The sequence below is a fragment of the Phyllobates terribilis genome, unplaced genomic scaffold (genome assembly GCF_046119375.1).
Source record: "Phyllobates terribilis strain yellow unplaced genomic scaffold, ASM4611937v1 Scaffold_8__6_contigs__length_399053987, whole genome shotgun sequence".
In the NCBI taxonomy this organism is placed as follows: domain Eukaryota; kingdom Metazoa; phylum Chordata; class Amphibia; order Anura; family Dendrobatidae; genus Phyllobates; species Phyllobates terribilis.
In genome coordinates, this window is record NW_027362768.1 from 148,229,334 (window position 1) to 148,257,232 (window position 27,899).

The 27,899-nt window shown below is 41.9% G+C and overlaps 1 protein-coding gene across 1 annotated transcript in view; it reads left to right on the forward strand.

Annotated features, from left to right (window-relative positions):
* Positions 1-27,899, forward strand: part of FAF1 (Fas associated factor 1) — a 264,708-nt gene that overhangs the window by 154,852 nt on the left and 81,957 nt on the right. Inside the window, exons 10-13 of the mRNA XM_073643500.1 lie at positions 3,952-4,072; positions 4,846-4,909; positions 5,827-5,908; positions 12,233-12,387. Coding sequence (XP_073499601.1) covers positions 3,952-4,072; positions 4,846-4,909; positions 5,827-5,908; positions 12,233-12,387 — 422 coding nt within the window. The remainder of the gene's footprint in view (positions 1-3,951; positions 4,073-4,845; positions 4,910-5,826; positions 5,909-12,232; positions 12,388-27,899) is intronic.

Consider the following 27,899-nt stretch of genomic DNA (forward strand, 5'->3'; position numbering starts at 1 on the left):
AATCATCAATGGAAATAAATTTATTAACAAACGGAGGCCTGGATTTGGAGTCACCCCCAAAATTAAAGTGGAAAAACACACTACAGGCTGATCCAACTTTGATGTAATGTCGTTAAAACAAGTCAAAATGAGGCTCAGTATTGTGTGTGGCCTCCACATGCCTGTATGGCCTCCCTACAATGCCTGGGCATGCTCCTGATGAGGTTGCGGATGGTCTCCTGTGGGATCTCCTCCCAGACCTGGACTAAAGCATCCGCCAACTCCTGGACAGTCTGTGGTGCAACGTGACGTTGGTGGATGGAGCGAGACATGATGTCCCAGTTGTGCTCAATCGGATTCAGGTCTGGGGAACGGGTGGGCCAGTCCATAGCTTCAATGCCTTCATCTTGCAGGAACTGCTGACACACTCCAGCCACATGAGGTCTGGCATTGTCCTGCATTAGGAAGAACCCAGGGCCAACCGCACCAGCATATGGTCTCACAAGGGGTCTGAAGATCTCATCTCGGTACCTAATGGCAGTCAGGCTACCTCTGACGAGCACATGGAGGGCTGTACGGTCCTCCAAAGAAATGCCACTCCACACCATTACTGACCCACTGCCAAACCGCTCATGCTGAAGGATGTTGCAGGCAGCAGATCGCTCTCCACGGTGTCTCCAGACTCTGTCACGTCTGTCACATGTGCTCAGTGTGAACCTGCTTTCATCTGTGAAGAGCACAGGGCGCCAGTGGCGACTTTGCCAATCCTGGTGTTATGTGGCAAATGCCAAGCGTCCTGCACGGTGTTGGGCTGTGAGCACAACCCCTATCTGTGGACGTCGGGCCTTCATACCACCCTCACGGTTTCTAACCGTTTGTGCAGACACATGCACATTTGTGGCCTGCTGGAGGTCATTTTGCAGGGCTCTGGCAGTGCTCCTCCTGTTCCTCCTTGCACAAAGGCGGAGGTAGCGGTCCTGCTGCTGGGTTGTTGCCCTCCTACGGCCCCCTCCACGTCTCCTGGTGTACTGGCCTGTCTCCTGGTAGCCCCTCCAGCCGCTGGACACTACGCTGATAGACACAGCCAACCTTCTTGCCACAGCAAGCTCGCATTGATGTGCCATCCTGGGTAAGCTGCACTACCTGAGCAACTTCTGTGGGTTGTAGAGTCCGTCTCATGCTACCATGAGTGTCAAACCATAACCAACATTCAAAAGTGACCAAAACACCAGCCAGAAAGCATTGGTACTGAGATGTGGTCTGTGGTCCCCACCTGCACAACCACTCCTTTATTGAGTATGTCTTGATAATTGCCAATAATTTGCATCTATTGTCTATTCCATTTGCACAACAGCATGTGAAATTGATTGTCAATCAGTGTTGCTTCCTAAGTGGACAGTTTGATTTCACAGAAGTTTGATTTACTTGGAGTTATATTCTGTTGTTTAAGTGTTCCCTTTATTTTTTTGAGCAGTGTGTGTATATATACAGTACAGACCAAAAGTTTGGACACACCTTCTCATTTAAAGATTTTTCTGTATTTTCATGACTATGAAAATTGTACATTCACACTGAAGGCATCAAAACTATGAATTAACACATGTGGAAAGGAAGACCAAGAGTCACCTCTGCTTCTGAGGATAAGTTTATCCGAGTCACCAGCCTCCGAAATCGCAGGTTAACAGCAGCTCAGATAAGAGACCAGGTCAATGCCACACAGGGTTCTAGCAGCAGACACATCTCTACAACAACTGTTAAGAGGAGACTTTGTGCAGCAGGCCTTCATGGTAAAATAGCTGCTAGGAAACGACTGCTAAGGACAGGCAACAAGCAGAAGAGACTTGTTTGGGCTAAACAGCACAAGGAATGGACATTACACCAGTGGAAATCTGTGCTTTGGTCTGATGAGTCCAAATTTGAGATCTTTGGTTCCAGCCACCGTGTCTTTGTGCGACGCAGAAAAGGTGAACGGATGGACTCTACATGCCTGGTTCCCACCGTGAAGCATGGAGGAGGAGGTGTGATGGTGTGGGGGTGCTTTGCTGGTGACACTGTTGGGGATTTATTCAAAATTGAAGGCATACGGAACCAGCATGGCTACCTCAGCATCTTGCAGCGGCATGCTATTCCATCCGGTTTGCGTTTAGTTGGACCATCATTTATTTTTCAACAGGACAATGACCCCAAACACACCTCCAGGCAGTGTAAGGGCTATTTGACCAAGAAGGAGAGTGATGGGGTGCTACGCCAGATGACCTGACCTCCACAGTCACCAGACCTGAACCCAATCGAGATGGTTTGGGGTGAGCTGGACCGCAGAGTGAAGGCAAAAGGGCCAACAGGTGCTAAGCATCTCTGGGAACTCCTTCAAGATTGTTGGAAGACCATTTCCGGTGACTACCTCTTGAAGCTCATCAAGAGAATGCCAAGAGTGTGCAAAGCAGTCATCAGAACAAAAGGTGGCTACTTTGAAGAGCCTAGAATATAAGACATATTTTCAGTTGTTTCACACTTTTTTGTTAAGTATATAATTCCACATGTGTTAATTCATAGTTTTGATTCCTTCAGTGTGAATGTACATTTTTCATAGTCATGAAAATACAGAAAAATCTTTAAATGAGAAGGTGTGTCCAAACTTTTGGTCTGTACTGTGTGTATATATATATATATATATATATATCTATCGCACACAATTATATAGATACACATACTCTATTATGTTGCGGAGCAGTAACCTGATTCCGGCTTTTTGCTGTACACTTTACACTTGTGCAACCTAAGAAGGAGTGAACTGAGCATCCATTTACTCGGGAACGTTCAGGTTCCTGCTGGCTCGAATCGCGTTGCTCCGGTTGAATTCTCTTTTGTAAATAACAGGAAGTTACCCGGCTATTTCATCTGCAGATTATTTCTCTTCTGTAAATGAGCACTGTAATTTTTATCCTATTACTTGGCATTCTTCAGTACTTAAAAAGGAATTAGCATTGTCACAGTGAACATTACATTAATGCAATCACACATGAGCCAAAGACGCTGAGAGCTAAGATGCAATCTAAAACCTGTATTTGTTTTATAAATGTTTAACCCTTGCAGGATATTGTGGTGCGGCAATGGCGGTGCCGGCACTGCCGGGTTACATTGTAATAGCAGGTAGAAGTCGGAGCTCTGGCAGATTTATAGAATTGCTGCAAAGTGACTTTTTTTTTTTTTTTTTTTTAATCTCAGCAAAACTAAATAAAATTGCACAGTGAAGTGACATTAATTACGGTCATTATTTTCTGAAATGTGTGTGTATTTAACCTCTTAACTACACAGTGCAATTTAAGATGTTTTTCTTATTCTGATTTTCGTCATATCTTTATTTTTTTGTTCATCGCCTTTTTCTAATTTTTAAGGTCATAAGATGATAGTGTGTTTAAATATTTGTTTTTCCCTTTTATTACGGTCTATTATAAACATATTTTGAATGTTTAAAGAAGTCTCAGTACATTTTTCTTTTTCTAAACCCTCTTAATAGTGTATGTGTATTGAAATCTTTATTGATAGCCGGTTTCTCCCGTTTCTGGTCCTCTTCTGCGGCACTTGACCTGAAATCGGACTCGCCGGCTCTCTCAGAGGTTTATGTGTGGAACAGAATTAGTTTTTTTAGTGTAATTCTATAAAGTCTTGTTCTGAGTTTCATAAATATACATGGGAAAAACAGAAGCTTCCTACACCGTAGACTATCTGTGAGCTGGAAACACTGCAGAGCGGTCACATGGACTAGAAGAGGACCAGAGCGGCGATGCGGCACACATCAGTCAGACATGCGGATGTGCTGCAGATGTTTGGGATGGAAATGGGGCTTTTTCCATGCATGTGTTCATTTCCAGCATCACAGCAATAGATCGGTTCTCCATTTGTTAGGATGGTTTGTAGGGCGTAGAGGTGCCAAGCGTTTTGGGTCACTCGTTTGCTCTCCTTTCCCAACAGTGTACAGATATTCACATGATCAGTGACAGTGACGGAGATGACTTTGAAGATGCCACAGAATTTGGCGTGGATGATGGAGAGATCTTCGGCATGAGCCCTGCACTTAGAAAGTCTCCAATGAGTAAGGAAAAGCGACATTCACAAACTGAGATTTCCGCAGGCAAAGCGTACACTGAAAAAGCCCTGAGCAGTCCAAGACAGGTCCCTGGCAGCTTCTTCCCACCCCATTGACTGACCCGTTCCTCTCATCAGTCCAAGGGATCGGGGAGGGGGGTGATGCTGGCGGGAAGCTACCTCGGACCACTCCTTCGGGACACATTGTCCCCGAACGGTTTTTCAGAGTACGTTTTGTCTGCTTCGTGCTTCCGGCATGAATCTACCGTCAGGTTCCCTTTAAATCAGTATATTAGACCTTATGAGGCAGGTGTACTGCTTTAAAAAATCCAAGTCAGATTGGCTGTTTAATGATCTTTGAAGGTTTTCATACCATATATTTTAAATACTCACTTTTATATGAGATGGGAAACCTTTAAAAAGTATACCAAGCCATGGATTTTCAAAGGAAGTACACCAACATCATCAGGTGTAAGAGATCTTCTTACCAGTGTATGCTGTTTATATTGTGAAATATGGTGACAGACCCGATTTAGTAATCCATGGATACATAGTGATGAGAGCTCTGCAATAATTCAGTGACGTATTAGATGATTTTACGATTCTTAACTGTAATTCTTTTTTTATTTATTTTTTTTATTTTATAATAAAGTTTTTTATTGAAATTTTCCAACAGAGGTTTTAAAAATACCTAATACACTATTAGTGTAATTAGTTTAATTTCTGTTGTTTTTGAGTTTTCTAAGTCACTGAAATTTGTTTTTGGTTCCATGTTCATAGTGCCTGAAAATGCCGAAAATGAGGCTGACGCTTTACTGCAGTTTACGGCAGAATTCTCCTCCAGGTAAACAACATTTCCCAGTGAAATCTGCATAAAAATGTATATTTAATTCACTTAGAAGAAATAAGTTTTGCTGGTCATCCCTGGGAGCAGATGACAATTTCGTATCCTCCCTATACAGTTTATATTTTTTTCACATTTTTTTTTTTTTAATTAAATGGATTTTGCAATCTGGTTTCATTAAAAATGTTGTAGCATTGGTCTTCTATAGCCTCTGTGTTGCCCTTTTCAATTCCAGGCTGCAGAATGAGTTATCTGAGAGTCTGGGAGTGAGCTCGTTCTGACGGAAAGTTTGTGTAACTCTTTCCATCTGCTATTTTTTAGAACTCGTCTTTGCTCATTTATGACCACAGTCCACATACAAGTTGAGCTGAACTTTAATGTGGTCATAAATCAGCTGAGAGAAGCTCAGAAAAATTAGCAAATTGTCATCAGAACAAGCTCACTGATAGATTTTCAGTTGATTCATTCTGCAGCCAACAATGGTGTGCCTGTAAATAAAGAGTCTGTAAGATCCAAATGTGGAAAATTTTTACTGAAATTTAATTGCAAAAAAATTATTTTTAGACCAATTATATGTATTTAAATATTATTATTATTGTTATTAATAATAATAATAATAATAAAATTAGTAATAATAAAAAAATATCCTTGCAGGTGTATATATGCATTAAGTGTTTCAGACTCTGACAATTTATCCCTAGGTAGAAATGTATGACACCCTACAATATGGCATCAATGTGTTTAATCACCGAGGATCCAACCATTATCTGACTAGACATAGCGCCACTCTTGTTTGTGGTCTGTGCCTGGTACTGCAGTTTCTCTCATTCTTGCGATGGTCATAGCTCATCGTTGCAGTCCATAGTCCAATTGAATAGAGTTTTTTGACCATTGACTATTTTCTCTCACTTTCTCAGGTACGGTGAGTGCCATCCTGTGTTCTTCATTGGTTCCTTGGAGGCTTCCTTCCAGGAGGCATTCTACGGGAAAGCTCGAGATGTAAGTATTTCATTCATTACACTTTAATTATCTTCCGTTCATGACTCTTGCGGAAATAAACCTTTTACTGATTCGTGTCCACATTTGCCACTTGTGATTTATTTTTGCCAAACCAATGTGATGTACAAAAGAAGAAACTTTTCAAGAAGTGTTTACAGGTCCTATGCAGACCTTTATGTCGCCATGGTAACAGACTGCAAACTCTGTGCAGTCTGATCTTGCAGACCGTCTTCTTGCTAACATACACTTGGTACGTTAGGGATAAAAAAGGGTGGAAAGAAGTCATAAGACTGCAGAATCTGACTACCCAGAGTTTATTTGTAGTCTGTAACCATGGAAACACAGTTCTATTGTAATTCTTTTTGCTATGTATATCCCTTTTTCACATGTTAAGCGCCATAGAGTAAATGGCGCTATAATAATAATACTTAGGAGGTGTAAACTCAAAACTGCAGAATATATTTTAGCCAAACTGTTTGGTAAGTTAACAATCATTAAGATGCATAAATCACAATTATTAAGTTATTGATATTTATTATATTATTTAATGGACTCAAACTGGCTTCTAATTGACTTTGATATCCACTCGATCCAGGAGTCAAAACACACACTATTTGCCATTATTGCCCACGTGGTCACTTCAGTTAGCAAAATTGTTTTGGTAATGCCTGCCAAGATGATGGCAGCCTCAAAGTTACTGTAGAGAGGGTTTAGACAGGGATGTCAAACTCAAATACACAGAGGGCCAAAATGAAAAACTTGGACAAAGTCGCGCGCCAACCTGTATGCAGTATAATGGGCCCCTCAAAGTCCTCCACACAGAATAATGGGCCCCGCATAGTCCTCCATACAGAATAATGGGCCCCACATAGTCCTCCATACTGAATAATGGCCCCACATAGTCCTCCATACTGAATAATGGCCCCACATAGTCCTCCATACTGAATAATGGCCCCACATAGTCCTCCATACAGAATAATGGGCCCCGCATAGTCCTCCATACAGTATAATGGCCCCACATAGTCCTCCATACAGAATAATGGGCCCCACATAGTCCTCCATACAGTATAATGGGCCCCACATAGTCCTCCATACAGTATAATGGGCCCCACATAGTCCTCCATACAGAATAATGGGCCCCACATAGTCCTCCATACAGTATAATGGGCCCCACATAGTCCTCCATACAGAATAATGGCCCCACATAGTCCTCCATACAGTATAATGAGCCCCACATAGTCCTCCATACAGAATAATGGGCCCCACATAGTCCTCCATACAGAATAATGGGCCCCACATAGTCCTCCATACAGAATAATGGGCCCCACATAGTCCTCCTTACAGTATAATGGCCCCACATAGTCCTCCATACAGAATAATGGCCCCACATAGTCCTCCATACAGAATAATGGGCCCACATAGTCCTCCATACAGAATAATGGGCCCCACATAGTCCTCCATACAGTATAATGGGCCCCACATAGTCCTCCATACAGTATAATGGGCCCCACATAGTCCTCCATACAGAATAATGGGCCCCACATAGTCCTCCATACAGTATAATAGGCCCCACATAGTCCTCCATACAGAATAATGAGCCCCACATAGTCCTCCATACAGAATAATGGCCCCACATAGTCCTCCATACAGAATAATGGGCCCACATAGTCCTCCATACAGAATAATGGGCCCCACATAGTCCTCCATACAGTATAATGGGCCCCACATAGTCCTCCATACAGTATAATGGGCCCCACATAGTCCTCCATACAGTATAATGGGCCCCACATAGTCCTCCATACAGAATAATGGGCCCCACATAGTCCTCCATACAGTATAATAGGCCCCACATAGTCCTCCATACAGAATAATGGGCCCCACATAGTCCTCCTTACAGTATAATGGCCCCAATGGGGCCAGAGTTTGACACTTATGATTTAGAGGATCCCTACTTGTTAGAGCGGTTCCGTAACCGTAAATAGATCACGGGTCGCCCCCCCTGCTGTAGGTAAAGACCCCCATACACATTAGAGTAGCTGAACCTGCCTCTATTCACAGGCTCATCCAACAGATTAATGTGTATGGGGGCTCCTGATTCTCCCCAGAAAAATGATGGTGGGGGAAGAAAAGGATCCAGCATGTTCGATTTTGGGCGGCCAATCTGTTTAAGATAAGAGGAGTGTGACAGCAGATCTCTTAGAGATCACAGGAGCAGAGAGAGATCTCCTGTGTATGGGAGAGACGGCTGAGATAGCTGTCGTTTGGCCGACAGTCCCCATTAAGGGCGGCCATAGCTATTAACCAATGGTTCAGCTGGCAGCTATCCCTCCAGTTCTCTATGGCTGAGCCGCCGCCAGTCTCTTGTGGCGGAGTCTCGCTGAGAACAAAAAAACATGTGACGTGTTGGGTGAGAACTGCAGCCAATCAGTGGCTGATGGTCTGCAGTGTTAATATTTAGTCGAGCAGAAGCCACAGGCTCAGACGTCCTATCAACGCTTCAGCGCTCACGTGACGCCACTGATGGATGTCGATGCCAGGGGATCATTGGGGGGCGCAGTGCTGAATATGGAGGAGCAAAACCAGTCCATGAGTAGAGTAGAATTAGTTTTTTTCAGCCCCCGGACTCTGTATGAACAACCCTTTAAAATATGTTCTGCGGTTAATTCATTTTTCCTGCTGGAACTTTTGGAAATAGATTTTTCAGTGTGTCTTTTGCAGTGAAATGATTTGATTTTTCTGAGAAACGAGCGTGTCCATTAATAATGCTCCTGTCGTCAGTCGCTATATGCCTCCGCAGCCCCTAGTTATCTCACAGCGGGGCCTTTCTATTTGCCTTTAAGTCTATTTCTATCCATCTTAGTTTCACACTTCTTAACGTTTAATATAAAAATCCGGAGACTCGTCGGAGAGCTGATGAATTGGAGTTGGAAATTGAGTTTCCACAGTCAATAAAAACAAGATTGAAGGTTTAAATCCCCCGCCAGCCTTTTCTGAACCGCTCTGCTCATTAAATGTTTATTGGAGTGCCTGGATTAGGGGGGATTTGGAGAACTTCGTGAACTGGTATCTGCTTAATCACTAAGTAAAACACTCCATTTGATAACGTGTTTCTCACGATATCACACTCTGCCCCAATTTAATGAAATCCCTTCAAGACCAGCTCACTGGGGGCCACTTTGCAGCCATAGCCCTCCATTGCGCTCATTGAGTTATTCCCATCCACATCTTTTTATAAGCTGGCAGTGTGCTTCAGTTCACAGTAGGCAAATCCCAAATATCTACGGGACCGCGACAGGCCGCATCCAGTCATTCAGCACTGGAAATACCAGAATTTAGACCCGAGGCGGCCAAACCTTATAGTATAAGAAATGGAAATCCTAATAGATCCTAATAAATAACACACAGTGTTCTGTCCCACTAAATACATTTATTACCTATTTAGAGGTAAAGTGTTGGTATCCCCAATTCTCCTGCGGTGTGACTCCAACTCCTTGAACTTCCATGGGACCGACGGAGCTAGTTGTTTCATCGGGTCTGATAAAAGTGAATAGAGCGATGCAGACTACCATTTCATGTACAAAAGGTTTTGGCTCCCCCATTTTTGGGATTGGTGACGGCCAGACCACCAGCGATCCTAATGGTGTTGCAACCAACCCATTAAATACAGAACAAGAGTTGAGATGGCCTCCTACGTTAGATAAATGTTTGTGCATGTTGGATTTCCACATGCCCAATTCTGTTCTAACGCCACCCTATTGAGAAGCGCGCAGGTTCAATGAGTACACTAACATATAGTCGCCCATTGGAGACTTTAAAGGGTTAATTATAATATTAGCAGATGTCTCCAATTAGAAATGTAATATAGTTCTTCTGATTAGCTATGTCGCTTACCCCATGTACAGGGCATTGCTGTAGCTTAGGTATCCATGGTTACGACCACTCATATAGTGACAGTTAGCTGTTAGCACTCATAACCATGAATACCTAAGCCTACTGCAATGCCCTGCACATGGGGCAAGCGACATAGCGAATTAGGAGAACTATACTTAATTTCTAATTTGAGTTATTTGCTAATATTATTACATCTACTACATATTGGGATAGGATCTTGGAGATGGAAATACCCCTTTAAGGGTGAATGGAGCTTGAAGGATACAATTGACATATACATATGCTTTTCTGGCTCAAGCGCAATGTGACCAGAGCCTAAAGGGGTATTCTCATCTTGTATAAAAATGTATAGTAATTGCTGGTCCCACAAATGGGGTCAGTACTTATCTCGAAAATGGGGCCTTGAGAAATTCCCAGTCCTCTATATAGGATTTCTAACCACCTCTCCTCTGGAGACGGCACGCAACGGGACCCCGTTGTACAGACAGTTGTGGGACCTTCATCTACTATTGGTCTCTGGTGTATCCTGTAGATGTGGAATGAATGTATGATATTGGAGGACCCCTTTAGACTATATTATCACCATAGGCTTAGTCATATCTCTGCTTCCTATCCCATACACAATATACTCGTTCTGTAATATTCTAGACTATTGACCCTCACTTTTCTATCTGTTATGAACTGTAGTGAATTATTATATTTGGGGGTTTATCAGCGTAATAGTTTGGCGAGTTGTTTTTTTCCAGGTTTTTCAAAATTGAGGAAAGTAAATTTTTATAATATACTACAATTTACTAATTTTATCTACTTTTGTAGACTTTTTTTTTTTTTTTTTTTCTTTAAAGTCCATTCACATTAGATGGCTATCGGCCGAACAACGGTACGACAGATCGTTTGGCCAGCAGCCATCTCCCCCGACTCTCCCATACACAGGGGAGCTCTGCCTGCCGCTCCCCTCTGCCTGCCGCTCCCCTCTGCCTGCCGCTCCCCTCTGCCTGCCGCTCCCCTCTGCCTGCCGCTCCCCTCTGCCTGCCGCTCCCCTCTGCCTGCCGCTCCCCTCTGCCTGCCGCTCCTCTCCTGTGTTGTCTATGAGAAAGCCGCTGTTAGACTGACCTGGTGGCGACTTATCTCTGCAGTTCTAAATCGGACATTCCTGATCTTTAATTTACCCGACATCATCTCTCAGGGCCTCCATACATATTAGACTGTTAGTATCGGTGGGTTTGGCCATGGTTAGACTAATTTGTATTGGGGCATAGAATACCCCTGTAGGCCAGGGCTACATGGTGACTTTGGCGGCAACACTTGTTGACTCTTGCCGCTGCTACATCACAAATCAGTGGAGTCGCATTGTAACGTCGAGGGTACTGCGATAAACTAGTCACAAGAAGTCCAACATTGTGGGATTTTTTTGGGACTTTCTTGGCGCAGTACGCTCGATGTCTGATTCACTCCTATTTTGCTATATTGTAGCAGCGGCACTGAGCGAACCTTGATCATGGCCAAAGTCGCTGTGTAGCCCCAGCCTTATGGGCTAAGGAGAACATATGAAACTGATTGGCCGATGTATCCTAATGGTGGGGGGTATTACGTCCGCTAGGGATTCAGCGATATGTGAAGCACGCGGATGAGAGATTATAATGTGGAGAAGTTATAGGAAATATCACGGTGTGCAATATACATAAATCACATGTATTCATGGTCTGTAAATGCAGCTTCTCCTCCAACAAATGAGCTTTTCTCTATCCATTTCTTTAACACTTATATTTTGTAATTATTTTTTACTTATTTTTTCAGTCTCTTAAACAGCACAGGGAGGGGGTGTTGGAAATACCAGCCCCCAGCCACAAAGCGGCTCTATGACAAAAGACAGATTAAAGGGTTTAGAGCAAGGTCAATGTGGGTTTTTCTCTAACTAAACACTTTTCTGAGATTTCCTCACAGGGTAAAATAATGAAGGCCGAGCAAAAGTTTTTTTGTTTAAGAAGTTTCTATCCTCTTCACCAGCCTGCATTCGCCTGTCCTCTCAGTATGGGTGCTTAATATTCGCCAGCTTTGTGAATTGGTCCAGATGAATAATTGTCGGGCTCTCGCTGCAGGAGATAGCGGCTTATTCTAAGGGCCTAATCATTGTGTAAACAGCTCCTTAGCTCGCACTTCTAAGAATGGGCAGATTCTAGCACAGTATCTTAGGATATTTCATGGAAGTTGCGCTTTGAAATGCAGAACGGATGACACAGACTTTTGCTTGATGTTTTCCTAGACTTTTTTTCCCTCCAAATTAAAACCCAGACACTTGGATATTTCCTTTTTTTGCACGATAAACTATGCAACGTCTCATTTGGACATTTATATGTGTACGTCTATATTCTTTTTCCCAGCGCCTTGCTTTTTAAAATGTTTAATATTTCTCTCGCTTCCTTTGTCTTACAGAGAAAACTCCTTGCGATCTACCTCCACCACGACGAGAGCGTCCTCACGAACGTCTTCTGCTCCCAGATGCTTTGTGCGGAAACCATAGTTTCTTACTTGAGTCAGAACTTCATTACTTGGGCTTGGGATATGACCAGAGAGGCCAACCGAGCGAGGTGAGTCCGAAGAGACCCTTATCCCAAATGTGCGGTGGAGAAAAAGTTACAGGAAATAATTGGCTCTTCTGGGTAATAAAGATTTGATCCCATCTTTTTGCTTTCCAAGGCAGAGTATGTAAAATAGTCCTCTTTCCATCCATGTCCATTTTTTACATCCAATACATTAGCATTGAAGAACTCGGCACTCGTAGAAAGTTGCAAATTATTGTGTGTTATTTGCATGTGCAATCCACAGTTTAATGCATAACGTTTCGCTTGAATCCCTGACCTTCATCAGGTGCACTGAGTATATAAAATAAACCACAAAGGAAGTTGCAAAATAATATATACATATATACAAAAATCACTTGTCAGCATAAATTGAGTTCAGAATGGAAGACATAAATTCAATATGGGAGATAGGCAACACGAAATAGTGGCAGTGATCTATTAGAAAACAAGCAGAAAAGAGACTTGGATATTGTGATCGGATCCACGTTTTTTACAACCATCTGGCATCTCTAGGACATCGATGTTTATTTTGTACAGCAATAATTTAGAAATGTATTGACTAAAAACAGTTTCTTATTTCAATGGACCTGTAAAAAAAATGGAATGGTGTCAGCACAGTGTAATATATTTTTTTAATGTACTTATTTAGTGCCCAAAAAAAGTGGATTGTACTAGTGCATGCTGCAAATTTTTTTTTTTACACTGAGACAGTCAGTCTGTGATTAAATAGACTCATATAAACTACCCCATTGTTCTGCACTGGTCCGTGTGCTATCTGTATGTTATCAGTTTTGCACATGGACGTATTATACGCATGTATGAATGAGCCCTAGAGAGAATTGTCCTTTCTTTCACACTGTTATAGGGGGTATTCGGTCTATGGCGTTTTATAAATGTGTAGCTTGTTTGGATCCTAGCTTTCACCAGAACTCTGTGCCCCCAACCGCTGTCCCACCTAGTTAGGTGGCTGCACTGTCCTCTCCGATCATTTCTATAGGCTCTTTCTGTGACTCCTATAGAAGTGTCGTCAAGTCTTCATTTACTGCAGAGATTTGGCGGTCCGCAGGACAGCACTTTGACGACCTCGTTTTGGAAATCTGTGTGGACCCCCGATGCCTCACCCACTTCTATCAGACATTTTATATAATATCCACTGGATATGCCACATATTTATAGGATCAGAATGCTCTTTGAAGATTAGGTATATATTAAGTAGGCGGGCCAAGGATGGCGGGAGGGAGACCACCCAGCGGACACTCCTCCCCAGAGCTGCTCAGCAATTCTCTGAAGTTCCTCTAACTTTACCCATGATGTATACAGTACCTAATGACGGCCATACTCATTAGATAAAATAGGGCCTACAAATGATTGATCGCTGGTGAAGCACTCCATACTCTCTTCAGATGACTTCAGCTGACGATCTGTATTGGCCGTTCCATGCAACCAGTGCAGATCGTCGACTGAAAAAAATCCAACACACCCGACCGATGTTTTGAAAAATTGTCAATTTCCATCAGATTTGATCTAATGTGTTAAGGGGGCACCTTTTGATGTTTAGCAAAAAAAAAAAAAAAGTCTGAACAGAGCTTCAAAAAGTATTCTGTATTTTACATATTTTTTTCATAAATTCATAGTACACATGAAGATAAAAAACTTTGCATTGTATCTTATCAGAGACATCGGCTTCTTTCTCCTCCTGGACTGATCTTTAATTTTCAAAATTCTCAATTCCCAGGTGAAATGTGTCTTCAGTGAATACAGACTTTCCCATTATTGAGTTAGGAGATAACAGTTGGTGATGATAAGATTCTATGTAGAAAGGAGAAGCTCTGCCTCCAACTCCTCCCTCTACATAAAATTTAGTGTCATCTCCTCTTTCAGTAATGGGAAAACCTGTCTTCACTGAATACAGATTTTACCTGGGAATTGAGAATTTTGAAACTGAATAATCCATTTTGGCAGAGAAAGAAGCCGATTTCTCTGATAAGATATATTACAAAGTTTCTTATTTTCATGTGTACTATCGATTTAGGTAACAAAAATTAAAATCCAACACACTTTAGATGGCTATCGATTGAACGATGGTTCGGCCAACAGCTACATCTTCCGACTGTCCCGTACACATGAGCGCTCGCTCGGCCACTGCCGGAACAAAAGGATCAGCCATTAAATATAGGACACGGCGGATCGTTATCTACCCCGACATCATCTGTATGCACATGAGACTGTCAGGCAAACAAGTAGAAATCGACGGGGTCGGCAGATATTGGTCTAATGTGTATTGGGGTTAATGTTTCCGTTTTTGCAGTTTTCACCATCTCTCCTTGCAGTTATTTTATAGACACATTTATTGTTTGCTCCCAGCTGATCAATACCTACTATCCATTGTCATGTGATGGTGCACGGCCCGACTGCATTGTAACGAGCCGCATGACCAGATTTGCAAACATTGAAAGTTGCTGAGATCTCGAAAACGGCAACCAAACTATGCCAAAAAGTTTTCCTCTGCAGAGAACAAGTCAGACCGGAAAACCCCTGTAAATATCGAGAATAAAATTCTTGTTGATTTTATTTTGCATTTTCTCAGAATCCCTTTTCACGAGCCACCATGGCGTGACCTGCTAGCCCAATTTCTATGCTCTTTGCACCATCGCCTTTGATAAAGCAGGAGAAGAAAGCTGAGCAATGTTTTGCTGCCTCTTTGCTCTCAATAGAGATTACGAGACGGAGGGGAAACATTTCTAGAATGAAGCACGGGGCCCTTTTTTTTTTTTTTTTTTTAACCAAAGTAAACTTAAAATAAATTATTACATAAGACTTGGAACATTTTTACTAAACGCACAAAACCCCCTCCAAGCCTTTTATCTACAACACCCTGCAGAATGAAGGGCTGTCCCATAACCATCTGTAGCGGCTCAATTCAGAGGGGATACCTGCTGTTGCTTTGTCGCTCACCCTGTTTGATTCCGCCGCCCCTTTTATTTTACAATAACCAAAATTGCAGTGTCGCTTTAATAAGAGAAAAGGGCTTGTATCACTGGGGTTTCTATGAGTGACCATCGGTGGCCATGTAATTGCTTTGTAATGTTTTACCCAAGGACTTTATTAAGTAGCAGAAGAAGGATACACTGGTAATAGGCATTTACCGACTGCTGTGCCGGCGGATCCTCCCGTACCCGTCACAGCTGTTTACCGATGATGTCACCGTTCATATATTACCGAATGTACCTCGGGGGACGTATGTGGACCCAGACATTGCCCCTGTGCTCTTATGTAATACGAGAATGCCATATAAACATTTGGCAAATTTGGTTCATTTTTTTATTAAGTGGTTGTACCAAGTTTTCTGAAGAGCCACGGGTGTGAATGGAGCAGTGGTCGATTGATCTTGCGCATATCTACTCCATTCATTATTAATGGTAGTGCCAAAAACTGACCCAACGTTACTCATGGCAATCTCCGGAGGTCCCTTTAAAAAGTAATGGAGCATATGTGTGCAAAATCGATCAACCATTGCTCCATTCACACCCGAACTCTTCATGGAGAGTGGGTAACTTCCAAACTTGGCACAAACCCTTTAATGATTGATTTTACGGTCAGGTTTTTTCCCCATATGATATAATATTCCATGACACTTAAATGGCACTCGCTATTAACAAATTAAACCAACATGATGGGTAGTTCTCAATATAATGTCATCATTTGTGAAAGTAAATGGTATCATGTCATTAGCATGCCTTATTAAAGCAAATCTGTCCATATGATTTCCCCTTGGAAACCAAAAGTTGCGTAGAATATGGCATGGTAAAACATTTTCTCACATCTTTCGTTGCAATGAAATGCATCTTTGATTCATGTACAAATTAGACTTGCAAGACCATTGGTGAAGCTGTTATGGGCTCAAATGGTGAGGTAGATTCTCTAAGCTTTAGTTCAGGGTGAGCAACACGGGCTAAAGGCGATGGCACAGCGGGCAGGACGTGCCAGGCGGCACATGGACCAGCGAGGACAAGGACAACAGGATGGCAGGCAGATAAGTGGAGCTTAAGACTCAGCGGCAGGAGTGTGGATATACACAGTAACTGACGAAGTGATAGTCCATAGAGAACTTGCAGCAAACAAATGTTTAATGGCAGAGTTGTATGCTATCAGGAGAAAGATTGCCTGCATATCTCCTGTCGCCATCAGCAATCCAATAGTTGCCCACAGCAAAAGTGATGAAAAGACCAACCAAATACTTACTTGCTTGAAGAAAAGACTACTCACAGCTGCAGCAGCATTGTAGGTTGAACAGCAACAGAGTTCAAAATGCTTGCAGAAAACAAATGGTTACCCGCAGGTCCGAGCTAAAAAGAAATGCCTGAATCGTCTGCGGGTTTCCAGAGTCTAACTTACAGCCTCATATATGCAGGTGAGCAAACCTGCGGTCGGTTCAGGCATTGCGTTTCTTATGCTAGGTTCGTATAAGCATAGTTGCCTTATACTACTTTTTTACAGCTAGGGGCAATTAGTGGGTGCAGAGGGTTAGTTTGTTTTATACCTTTGATTGAGCAGGCTACATATTTTTGAATAGTACAAATATACTTTAATTTTTTTTCATATATTTCAAATACTTCTAATTTACTTTCCACTTGTTTCCTGTGTTTAAAAAATATTATTGGTTTTCCCTCGACTGGACCAGATGAGCGTCATCTCTGCAGGAGATGCAATGATCTTTTTTTTTTTTATGGTTTCTCCCCGTCATATTCTCTCTTTCTCCTCCGCCTTTGATGATGGTGTCAGCCTTAACCGAACGTCAAGATCAATTTGCAGCCTGGTTTAACTGAAGGTTTTCATTCTGCCAGCAGCGATTGTCCCCCCTCGCACAATGCTGTGTGTTCCTGTAACTTCAGACAAGGGCAGCATCTAATGACTTTATTAGTGTTCAGTTTCAAAAAAAGGGCTCAAGTAATTGTTCCCATCTCTTTGTCCGGTGGCCATAATTGCCGCACCAGATCATCAAGAGCCTCACTTGTGAACACTTTATTAATCGCTGCAAAAAGGAAAATCAATAGGGCCAAGAGGTGAACGTCTCAGAATATGACGGACAGACCGGTCTGGATGTGCTTAGGGTTTAACTGTTTAAAATGTCTTTTCTTCTCCTGTCACAGAAACAGGTAAACTAACCTTCTCAGGAAACACTTGATCGGAGGATAACCTGTGAGCGGCTTAGCGAACTCTCGGGGTGTCCGTTTTCTCTTAATGATACGTTTGCTGCCGGTTCCCATTCCTCTAGTAAATGAGTTAAATAGGAATCGGGAAGATTTTCTTTTCACAAACGATAATCCTATTTTTGAATGGCAGCGGTACAGTAAAAAAAAAAAGAAATAAAGAAAGGAGATGGCACTTTTCAATCGCGTACCTTTCCAGATGGCAGGCCGTGAGAAATTCAAGCAAGAAACTCCTGGGACCTTGCTCTTTTGGGCGCTTTGTTTCCCAGGCAAAATAACCAATTTTATAAATTATATAGCGCTAGTGGGCAGTCATGTATGAATACAGCATTCAGTAGGTTTTTTGGGAAAATTTGGGATTATTGTGCAGTAGGGTGCGGCATCAAACTTCCAAGATTCGGTAAAAATTGGGGATATGCACGTTGGCCACTTTAATTGGAAGATGTGGCATATCCTCTATTACTGTCAGACGGACGTATAAATCAGAGCAAGATCTTAATGCTGTGCACGGACTGGCCGGCAGCTCTCCCCACCCAAGCATTTCAGCTTCATGTATTTCCATGCAGCTGTCAGGCTTGGTTTGGGAGAGCCGCCGGCCAGTCTGTGCACTACTTTCTGATCTCGCTCCAATTTATACGGCTGTCTCGCACCCTTAAAAAGCGTGCCATGTAGAATAAGATAAGGATCGCCAATCCTAACATAGAATTTGGATATATTTTTGTAGATTTTTGACCTCCAGGATGTTTTTATGAATTGTAATCAGATATCAGAAAAGGAATAGTAGGCTATGTTCACATGCAGTGTTTTTTTTTTCTCTGCAGCCAAGACCTGTTCTCTTGGCAGTAAAAAACGCTGCATTTAAAACGCAAATTTTGCTGTGTTTTTGCTGTGTTTTTTGTTGTTGTTTTGTTGCTTCTTTGCTGCATTTTTTTTGGGTGCAGCTTACATGTGAGTTTTCTACAGTAGATGTTTAATAAAGCTAGTTTTATTCACCAAAAACGCAGAAAAACCCGTTTGCTGCTTTTTTTTTCTTTTTTTTTAGTGTTTTTCACTTTTTCATTGCTTTCTGCGGGTGAAAAAAATGCTCCACAAACACTTTAAAATTTGTCAAGCTGCAATTCTCAAATTCTTATTTGCACTTAAAAAAAGCTGTATGTGAATAGAGTCTAGTGCAATGTGCACGCTAGAAAAATTGTCATTTTTGACCCTCCGTACGACATCCATGTACCCTTACTATGTCCTGGCGATCACATGGATCTCCTTCATGTTTGAAAGCTGAAGTGATGACGGGACGTAAGAAAAGAGAAGCCTTTTTGTCTGGGGACGTAATGTCTTACAGTCAGATGGATCCTAATGAAAGAGGGAGTTCTGCTGTCGAACTTGTGTGATTAAAAAAAAGTTACATTTGTTAAAAATTAGCTAAACAATATATCTGATACACAGAAGTAAACTTTAGGAAATTGTTAATAAATTAGCACATTAGCTCATATTTATTAATCTGAAAAGGTTGCTTTAAAAAAAACTATTCCACTAAAAGCTACAATTCAAACTCCTACGTAAATGCTCTTCTTAAAGGTGCAGGTCCATCTGCTGAGATTCCCACCTATCAGGCATTTATGGCATATTCAGTATGTCCTTTAATCTACACTGTGACTTCGGCCACAGCACACACCGAGCGGGCAAAGCCGCTGCTACTTTGCAGTATAATATAAGTGAAAGGGGTTATGTTGCAGTTACCCCAACACATAGGTTACAAAACTCATGAAGTGGCAACTTGTGACCCCTTTCACTTATTTTATGCTGCAATGTAGCATCGGCACGGTGGGATCTTCTGCCTCCTAACACTTGTAACAGCCAAAGTTGATGTGTAGTCCAGACTTGGAGAACCGCTCACATTTTGCTTGCAGTCTGATCGGTGGTCAGGATGGTACAGAGAAGGAGAAGCTGAGCAGAGCGATATATGGGATTGTGGGAAAGGATCCAATATAACTTGTATTTTATTTATTGAAATCCCTGGAATTTGTAGTACGAGTCCAGTGGGCGGTCCTACTAGAGACTGACCGATCTCTTTTCATGCACATTCATATACGGAAGACTGTCAATCACTGATTAACACCACCCTCTGGACTTGTATGTATGAGTCCAGTGGGCGGGCCTACTAATGATTGACAGTTCTCTCTGCATGAAACTGTCAATCACTGAATAGCACCGACCACTGGACTTTTCTGCATAGGAGTCCGGTGGGCGGTCCTACTGATTGATTGACAGTTATCTCTACATGCACTTGCATACAGAGGAGACTGTCAATCACTGAATAACACTTCCCACTGGACTGCTCTGTATATGAGGCCAGTGGGCGGTCCTCCTAATGATTGACAACTATCTGCATGCACAGATGTACAGTGGAGACTGTCAATCTCTGGCTAAGACCGCCCACTGGACTCCTGCATACAAACACCAGGGATTTCAATAAATGAAATGCCAGTTTTGCTGAAACTTTTCCAAAAAAAAATGTGTATCAATCTGATCAGCTGCTCCTGTTCTATAACATCCTGCCAGAAGATCAGACACCATTTTCAACATGCGCCATCAGAATTTCTGGCTCTTCCACAGCCCCCTCATACTTTTGCTCTGCCTTTTCCTCTTTTCTGAAAAAAAAATAATAATAATTGGGAGTACAGCGACGTCTGAATGGGACCTGAACACAATCTCTTCCTTTGCAACAAGGATCACAACTTGATTATCGCCACTCTTCCGCCATCCTGATGTTTAATATCATTGTGATTTTCCTTTTTTTATGGCAAGGTTAGTCTTTATTTCTTGCTCTATACCAATAATCGACCCTCCTTATCTTGCCCGTCTTGTCCCTTTAGGACTCTTGAAATATCCCCTTACGGTTGAGCCCCGTTTGACACGTGTTCATGTAAGTGCCTCGCTATGTAAAGCTGCAGATTCCCCACTTCCTCGAGGGCTCTCCTGGATTCAATCCGTGCTGGAGAGCACTCAGCGCCTTGTTAAGACGGCTCCTTTTCAAGCTCTGCCTCTTGAAGAAATCCGACATTTTAATATTTCTCCAGCAAGAGCTTTTCTTTGGTTCATTCCTACTGACCTGCGCACCCTCCAGTAATTTGTTAAGCATCCGTCTGCTGATCCTTGCCGGCTCTTGTCCCACACGCAGCTCAGCAAGACGATTAGGGAAATTTTCTGCACTTGACATCAGCCAGATGTAGGAAATTAATTTTACTTAATGCTGCCTCAAGGGTTTTTTTTTTTTTTTGTCTCAGCTGTGTCAGTGCCCAGACGAAGTCGAGCGTTTACAGCAGGAAAGTAGTAAAAGAAAGGCGAGTATACGATATAGAGAAATGCTCGGTAAAGAACGCCAGACGTTACGCGCTGCTCTCTCTCCCGTCATCCAGGGGGGTTTATAATGGTGAGCGAGGGGGGTCCTTGTGTTAATTAACTGTGATCCCCCTGAATCTCATCTGATCTTAATCAAAATGAGATTTCATTAATATTCATTAGCGGTCTTGCCCTTTCTAGGACCTAATTTACCACCTTCCGCTGCAGGCTGACATTAGACTGGTCTGTCATGAGATCTCCACCTCACTAGTTAATGGGATTGTCAACCTTTTTTTTATTTTTTACTTAAATGCATGTATTTGAGGCTAAAATTCCTCTTCAAAAATGTTGCACCGTTTCTATAGGCTCTGAGTTGTACTGTTTATTTCTTGGCTGTAGAATGAGTTAACTGAGAATCTATCGTGGAGCGGAGTTTGTAACTCTTTTGTCTCTTTTTCTGAGGTCTTTTCAGCTGATTTATTACCAAAGTTGCATTTGCACTGAAGCAAAGAGCCTGTAAAAGCCAAATGGGGCAAAAGTTTCATTTGTTTCATGAAGAATGGCGAGTGGCTATAAAAATAAGTTATAGTGGTGCACTTCATACGCCGCATCGAGCTTCATCCTTTTGATAAAAGTCAGCAAGTGTCCAATTTTCCAATTGGAAAAGTGTCCAAAATTATCTCCAACCCGTGCCAGCACGTTTGCATTGGCCAAAGTTTTGTTAGATCTCAGGACTTTAAACGACAGGTTAATTAACTGAAATAAAAATAATATTGAATGTAGTAAACATTAATAAAAAAAAAAAGTCCAAACTTATTGATACAGGGGAAAAATAAAAATCCAGTTCCCAGCAGGATGCAGGCAAGGGCAGATACACACGGAATAGGGCCCATGAACAAGAACAGTACATGGACGTTTTGCAGAACAACAAAGTGTCTGTGACAGAAACTGTGTATTGCTTTGAAGATGGAAGTGACCTTCTTACCTCTTGGACCCCTGTACATCTGCACAGGTTACACCAATGGTATTGTCAGCCCCTGCATAATAGTATATTATGGAGGAAGCTCTGGTGCAAAATACTGGTGAACATGGAGTTACACAACTATCATCAATGAGGGGCAGGAGCAGACAGAAGAGGGCCCCTGTGCAAGATCAATATATTGGCCCATACCATACAATTCCACCTACTTTGTAGTTGGTAGTTGCTCTCTTTCCCCCTGGGCCCCTGTGCGGGTGCACAGGTTGCACCGATAGTATGTCCAGCCCTGATGAGGAGGACAGGAGGTTGTACTCTAATTACACAGGGGCTTCTATAAAGTGCCGATCCCGCGGTTACATGTAGTGCACCATGCTGCCTAACAACTAGAGATGAGCAATCGATTTGCAGGATCTGTCCATGGCCGGTGGACGGGAATCCTGTGCACCTCCACCTACTTGTTGGCATCCTTGGTGCCTCTTCTTAGTGGACCCGGTCATGCAATGATGATGTCATGTCAAGCCTACAAATCAGAAGATGCTGCGGTAGGGGACGGTTCACAGGTCTCCTGCTTTGCATCCTCGGACATTTAATGTTACAGCTGGACCAGAATCAATCCGCTCATCTCTACTGTCGACCTATTGGTTACATCCCTACTGCTCCAGCGCCCCAACGAACTACTGACACCAGCGTCCCCCCAAACATTACAGGGTAAGACCACATCCTGAGAAACACTAAAACTTAGGTTGGAAAAAAAAGATCCTAAAACCTCTCCAGTTAATCATTTTTACAGGACACCGTTTGCCCTTATGGTATTGGGGGAGAATAGGTTGTCAGAACTTTTTGGGGTGTATTTTAAATCTCCTGCTTCAGCCTGCCTGTTCTAGGAGTTTGGGTAAGAATAATGGGCTGTTGGCCTCCATGGTGCGCCTCTTCATTAAGAGACCTGGAAGAACTGTTCTCCTAGAGTCTCCTTAAGTGCCACTTAGTTACTACATACCTTAATAGTAAATCTGTCTTCAGTTGGCTCCCCCTAGTGGCGGCTGCTACATTTTCTCTTTTAATTCTTTTGCTATATAGAGCTGTTTGTTTTTTTATAAAGGAAAAAAACTAATGTGCCCTGACCTTTGATATATTAGACATGTTAAATTGTATAGGCAAATATTTCAGTGTCTACATTTTGTACTCACCGCGAATTTCACAATCTCTTATGATGATTTGCCGCATTATTTATCATCGGTTTCATTATATTAGTGTTTATATTCCAATATACTATCCTCTAGTGTTCTCTGTTGTCAGCCCACCATCCCCGCTACAAATCTATTTTTTTTTTCTCCCTTTCTATTGTTTCCATTCGCGGTCGCAACAAATCCCCGTATCCGATAATGACTGTTTTGTGACACAAGCTTTTACTGAACTTCTTTGCAATGGATTTTAGTAACATTTTTGCAACTGTCAATTAATGAACAGACAGAGAAAGCTGAAAACCTCTTTGTTGAAAATGCCTGCCATGTTTCTTTATCCCACTAAATATTTGTATAATTGAGGGAGACGCAGGAATGGCGGGGTGCCGGCTGCTCTGTGTTGGTTACAATGCACCTCCCTCTGTACATAGGCGGAGACCTGGATAATCCAGATTCTGCATTCAGCTTCGCTTCATACTGCGACATCTGGCTCTTTTGATGGTCTCCGCAGGTCCTTGTGTCGGCTAGTCCTGGCTGGACCTGACCCGTGTTATAGCTGAGCTCCGTCTAGTCTATATATGACCTCTATGGAGTGATCCGCGCCCCCTTTTTTTTTTTTTTTTTTTTTTCAAATTGTGAAAGACAAAAAAAAAAGTTTATTTTACATTTTTTTATTCTTAATTTCAGAAAATAAAACTTTTTTTTTAAATTTTAAATAAATAATAAACCCATTAAATAAAACATTTATTTTATATATTATTTGGGAAAAATGTGCCAGTTTGACTTTTCAGTAGGGAACAGATAAAAGGCCGTATGGCTGCAGGTTCAGACAATGCAGTTTTATTTTGGATACCTGTCTATATAGGTGCAAGCACAAAAAGGTTGATTTTTATTTATTTATGTATTTCGGAACTTTATTCACAGTTGCTTTAAGCGTTGAGTGCTGCAATGTCATGTGTGCACCTGACCCACATCTAAGGGTCTGATTGTACGCTCCTACGCATGCGAGGGGCACACATTGTCCAAAAAGACTGCACCAAATCTTAGTTAGATTTGATTTCCCACCCCTTGACGTTCCCTGCCAGTCAGAATAAGCCACACCGTAAGATGTCACCAACGGGCCGTCATTTTCCCAGGACGGTTTTGGACGTCTTGGCACGCGCTGCAAAAGAAAAAAAAATGGTTGTGGATGTGAAACTTCACTTTCATGTAGATAGTTAAAGGGGAATTCCCATCTCCAAGTTCCTATCTCAATATGTAGTAGGTGTAGTGGTAATATTATCAAATACCTCCAATTATAAATGTAGTATAGTTCTTCTGATTCGCTATGTCTTTCCTCATGTGCAGGGTATTGTATCCATGCTTACGACAGCTAGCTAACTAATTGTTGCTATATGAGTGGTCTTACCATAGATACCTAAGCTACTTAAATGTCCTGCACAATGGGTAAGCGACCTAGCGAATCAGAAGAACTGTACTACGTTTATAATTAGAGGGATTTGCTAATATTATTATTATTACACCTACTAGATATTGGGATAGGATATTGGTGATGGGAATACCCCTTTAATATCAGCTATTGAAGGAAAAAGTAAGTAAACAACTGAAATTGGATTTGGAAGGAGTATGGTAGTGTTTAAGCACCAATGGGGCCCCCATTTTTAATAATTGAGACTTTTTTTTTTTTTTTTTTTTTTGTAAGAAGCCCCCAACCCTATGTACATCCCTGAGCTTGAATGACGAGATAAAATAGAAACATTTTTAAGTTCGGATTAAAATATTCTTTCCGTGTTAACCATGATGGAGCTAAATGTCAGTAATACAGCCATGGCATTGCCCATACTGAGCGGACCACGTGTCACTGGAGTATAACTTACATTGAAGTATAAGATTTACACACACATGATGGGGAAAAAGAGATCTCACAAATACCCTTCATCTCTGGTTTACAGTAAAGTAATCTAGAACCCGCCGGTTTGGTTCTTTTAATAGTACAATGTTTTGCAGGAATAGTGTTGGTTCCAGATTTTCAGGTAATTTATGCTTTTAGTGCACACACCAATCTATTATATCCAGGATCTATCCTGATTTTCAACTTGCTGTCCACTCTGTTAGAGTGAGCAATTCCTCTTCGTCAGCATTCTGCCAGCACTATAGGTGCAGGAACTTCCTTTCCCTCACTTCCAACCATGCTTTTCTCATAACATTGTCCGATGGCTGCCTGTCAAGAATTGTAAGCCTGCCTCATGCAATCAGGAAAGTTGTGCTCCACCAGACAACATGTAGTATTACATGGAGTTGGTCCGCCAGTGCCAGGACCGCTCCTTGTGGGCGTTTCTCAGCTCCTCCTCATAGAGGACTTGAGTTTTACCAGGTACTTCCGTAATGCCTGGATACTGGAAAATGAGCCTTAAGGACAACTGCCTCTTATCTAAGGCATCCACGGTTCTTCCTTTGATTAGCCGGGCTGAGATGACGCACAAGTGATGTGGCGCCCGGCCGGCTAATCAGAAGAAGAGCCGCGGATGCCGTCAGGTCGGAGGTGGTTTTCATGGTTCCTGTCCAGAAACCACAGACTAATTATGTGGCCAATAGACCGGGTCCTGCAAATTAATCCAGACCAACTTTAGACCCTGAACTTTAGGCAACCCTCTATGAGGAGGCACTGAGAACCTCCCACAAGGAGCCTTCTATGATGCCTAGCTTCCTAGTGGAATGGGGTCAGCACACACTTCAGACAGATGACCTCCATGTTTTACCCCAGGTCCATCTTGGCGTGGGTTAACACGTAAACGAAGCGTCAAGGGCATCATAGACTTTTTATGCACCAATTTACCTAAAAATCAAGTTCATCATCAGGGGTTAATAGAGCATTAACAATGCATTATTATACTCTGCTCATCATTAATTAGTCATGTCACTCCTTTCCTACATTGATATTCTCTGACATTAGAAGAAGAAAAAAAAAAACGCTCAATTTAAATTATGTTTCATGAAAATAATTAAGTATTAATAGACTTCATTCAGTGGCGAGTTCTGAGAAATTTCCACTGTTTTGCCTTTTCTGACCCACGTTATTAAAACTCTATTATTTTTACAGACTTTATTAAATTGGATCTTATTAAAGCATTCCATATTTGCATTTGGTCTTTCATAATTCATTATTATTATGACATTTACTTTTACCTTCACATCTGAAAACATATCATAAGCTACCCTTTTCTCTTGAAAGAAATGCTAATTTCAGACAGTCCTCTAATGGAAGTGAAAAGCTTTATCAGTTTTTTCATTTATTCCCGATCATGGTAAGAATACTAATGCTCGGCTTTTATATGCAAATCTGGAAGTGCACTTTTTTTTTTTTTTTTTTTTTTTGGTCAAAAAAGCTTTTATTTAAAAAATTTTATATATGTAAAATATATGGAGACAAAAGAAATGTCCAGGCATTGTATATATCGTAACTTCACAGTGCTAATAAGTAACTAAAGTTAATGTTGTAGCGGTTTTCTGAAGTTGGTGAAATATTTCTTTCCATATTTCTTTTTTCCATTCATTTCTCCGGTATAATACTGCATCTGTATGTTGTAGTGACCAGCGATACTTCACCCATTTTCCATACAGATCCCAATGACTTATAATATGGTCTATTAGGTTTTTATCTTTTTTTTTTTTTTTCTTGACCACTATACACTTACCTATTTTTGCCATCAAAAATAATGGAGCCCCTTACAACATGCGAATGTGAATGGCGCCATTCTTATTTAGGCGGATTGTTTGGGGTTTGGCATGAAGTGGAGTCAAAAATGTCATTATTGTCAATTTTATTGTTTTATCATTTCTTTTGACGTCATTAATGGGATCGTCTCAGATTACCAATCACCAAACCCAGACTCCTCCATCAGACACCAGATAGAGAAGTGCAATCCGTCACTGCACAGAACACGTCTCCTCCAGAGTCCAGTGATGGCGGCTTTACACCACTCCATCCGACGCTCCGCATTGTGCTTGGTGATGTACAGCTGCATGCAGCTGCTCGGCCATGAAGCTCCCGGTGGGGGCGCTTTGTTTTTGCTGATGTTATACCAGAGGAGGTCTGGACTCTGCAGTTATGGAGTCAGCAGAGCGGTAGTAACTTTTCTGCCCTCTGCTCCTCAGCACTCGATGGCCCTATTTTGTAACATTACGGGGTCTCCACTTTGGGGCTGAGTTCATTCCTTTAGAGTTAGAAGGTATACCGTTAAAAATCAGAATTCCATATTTCTGTTATTTCTTCCTAAATTGTGAAGAATAGTTTCATGTGTATGCTCTTGTCTAAATTGTGATCCAAATGTATTGAGGCCACTGTTTAAATGTACGCAATATTAAAGGCAATATGTCACCAGGATTTTGCTACCCCCTCTGAGAGTTGCATGATGGAGGGGCAGAGTCTCTGATTCCATTGATGTATCACTTACTGGGCTGCTTGTTATAGTTTTGATAAAATCACAGTTTTTTCTGCTGCAGATCTAGCAGTGCTCTGAATGCTGAGCTCTCTATAACACCGCCCACAACACTGATTGGCAGGTTTTCCGTGTACACTGTGCATAGGCAGAAAGCTGCCAATCCTTGGTGGGACGGGGTTAGACAGAGCTCATGAATTTGCAGCAGGTTTAATAGTCCTATAGTCATCAATCATCTGCAACTTTGGGATCTCATGTTGCTAGACCTTGTAGTCCGTTCTCTTTCCCCGATATCTTAAGTAGATGAATACCCTAGATTCATTATTTAGCAGAACATTAAGGATGTATATGGTGAGTCCCTCAAGGACTT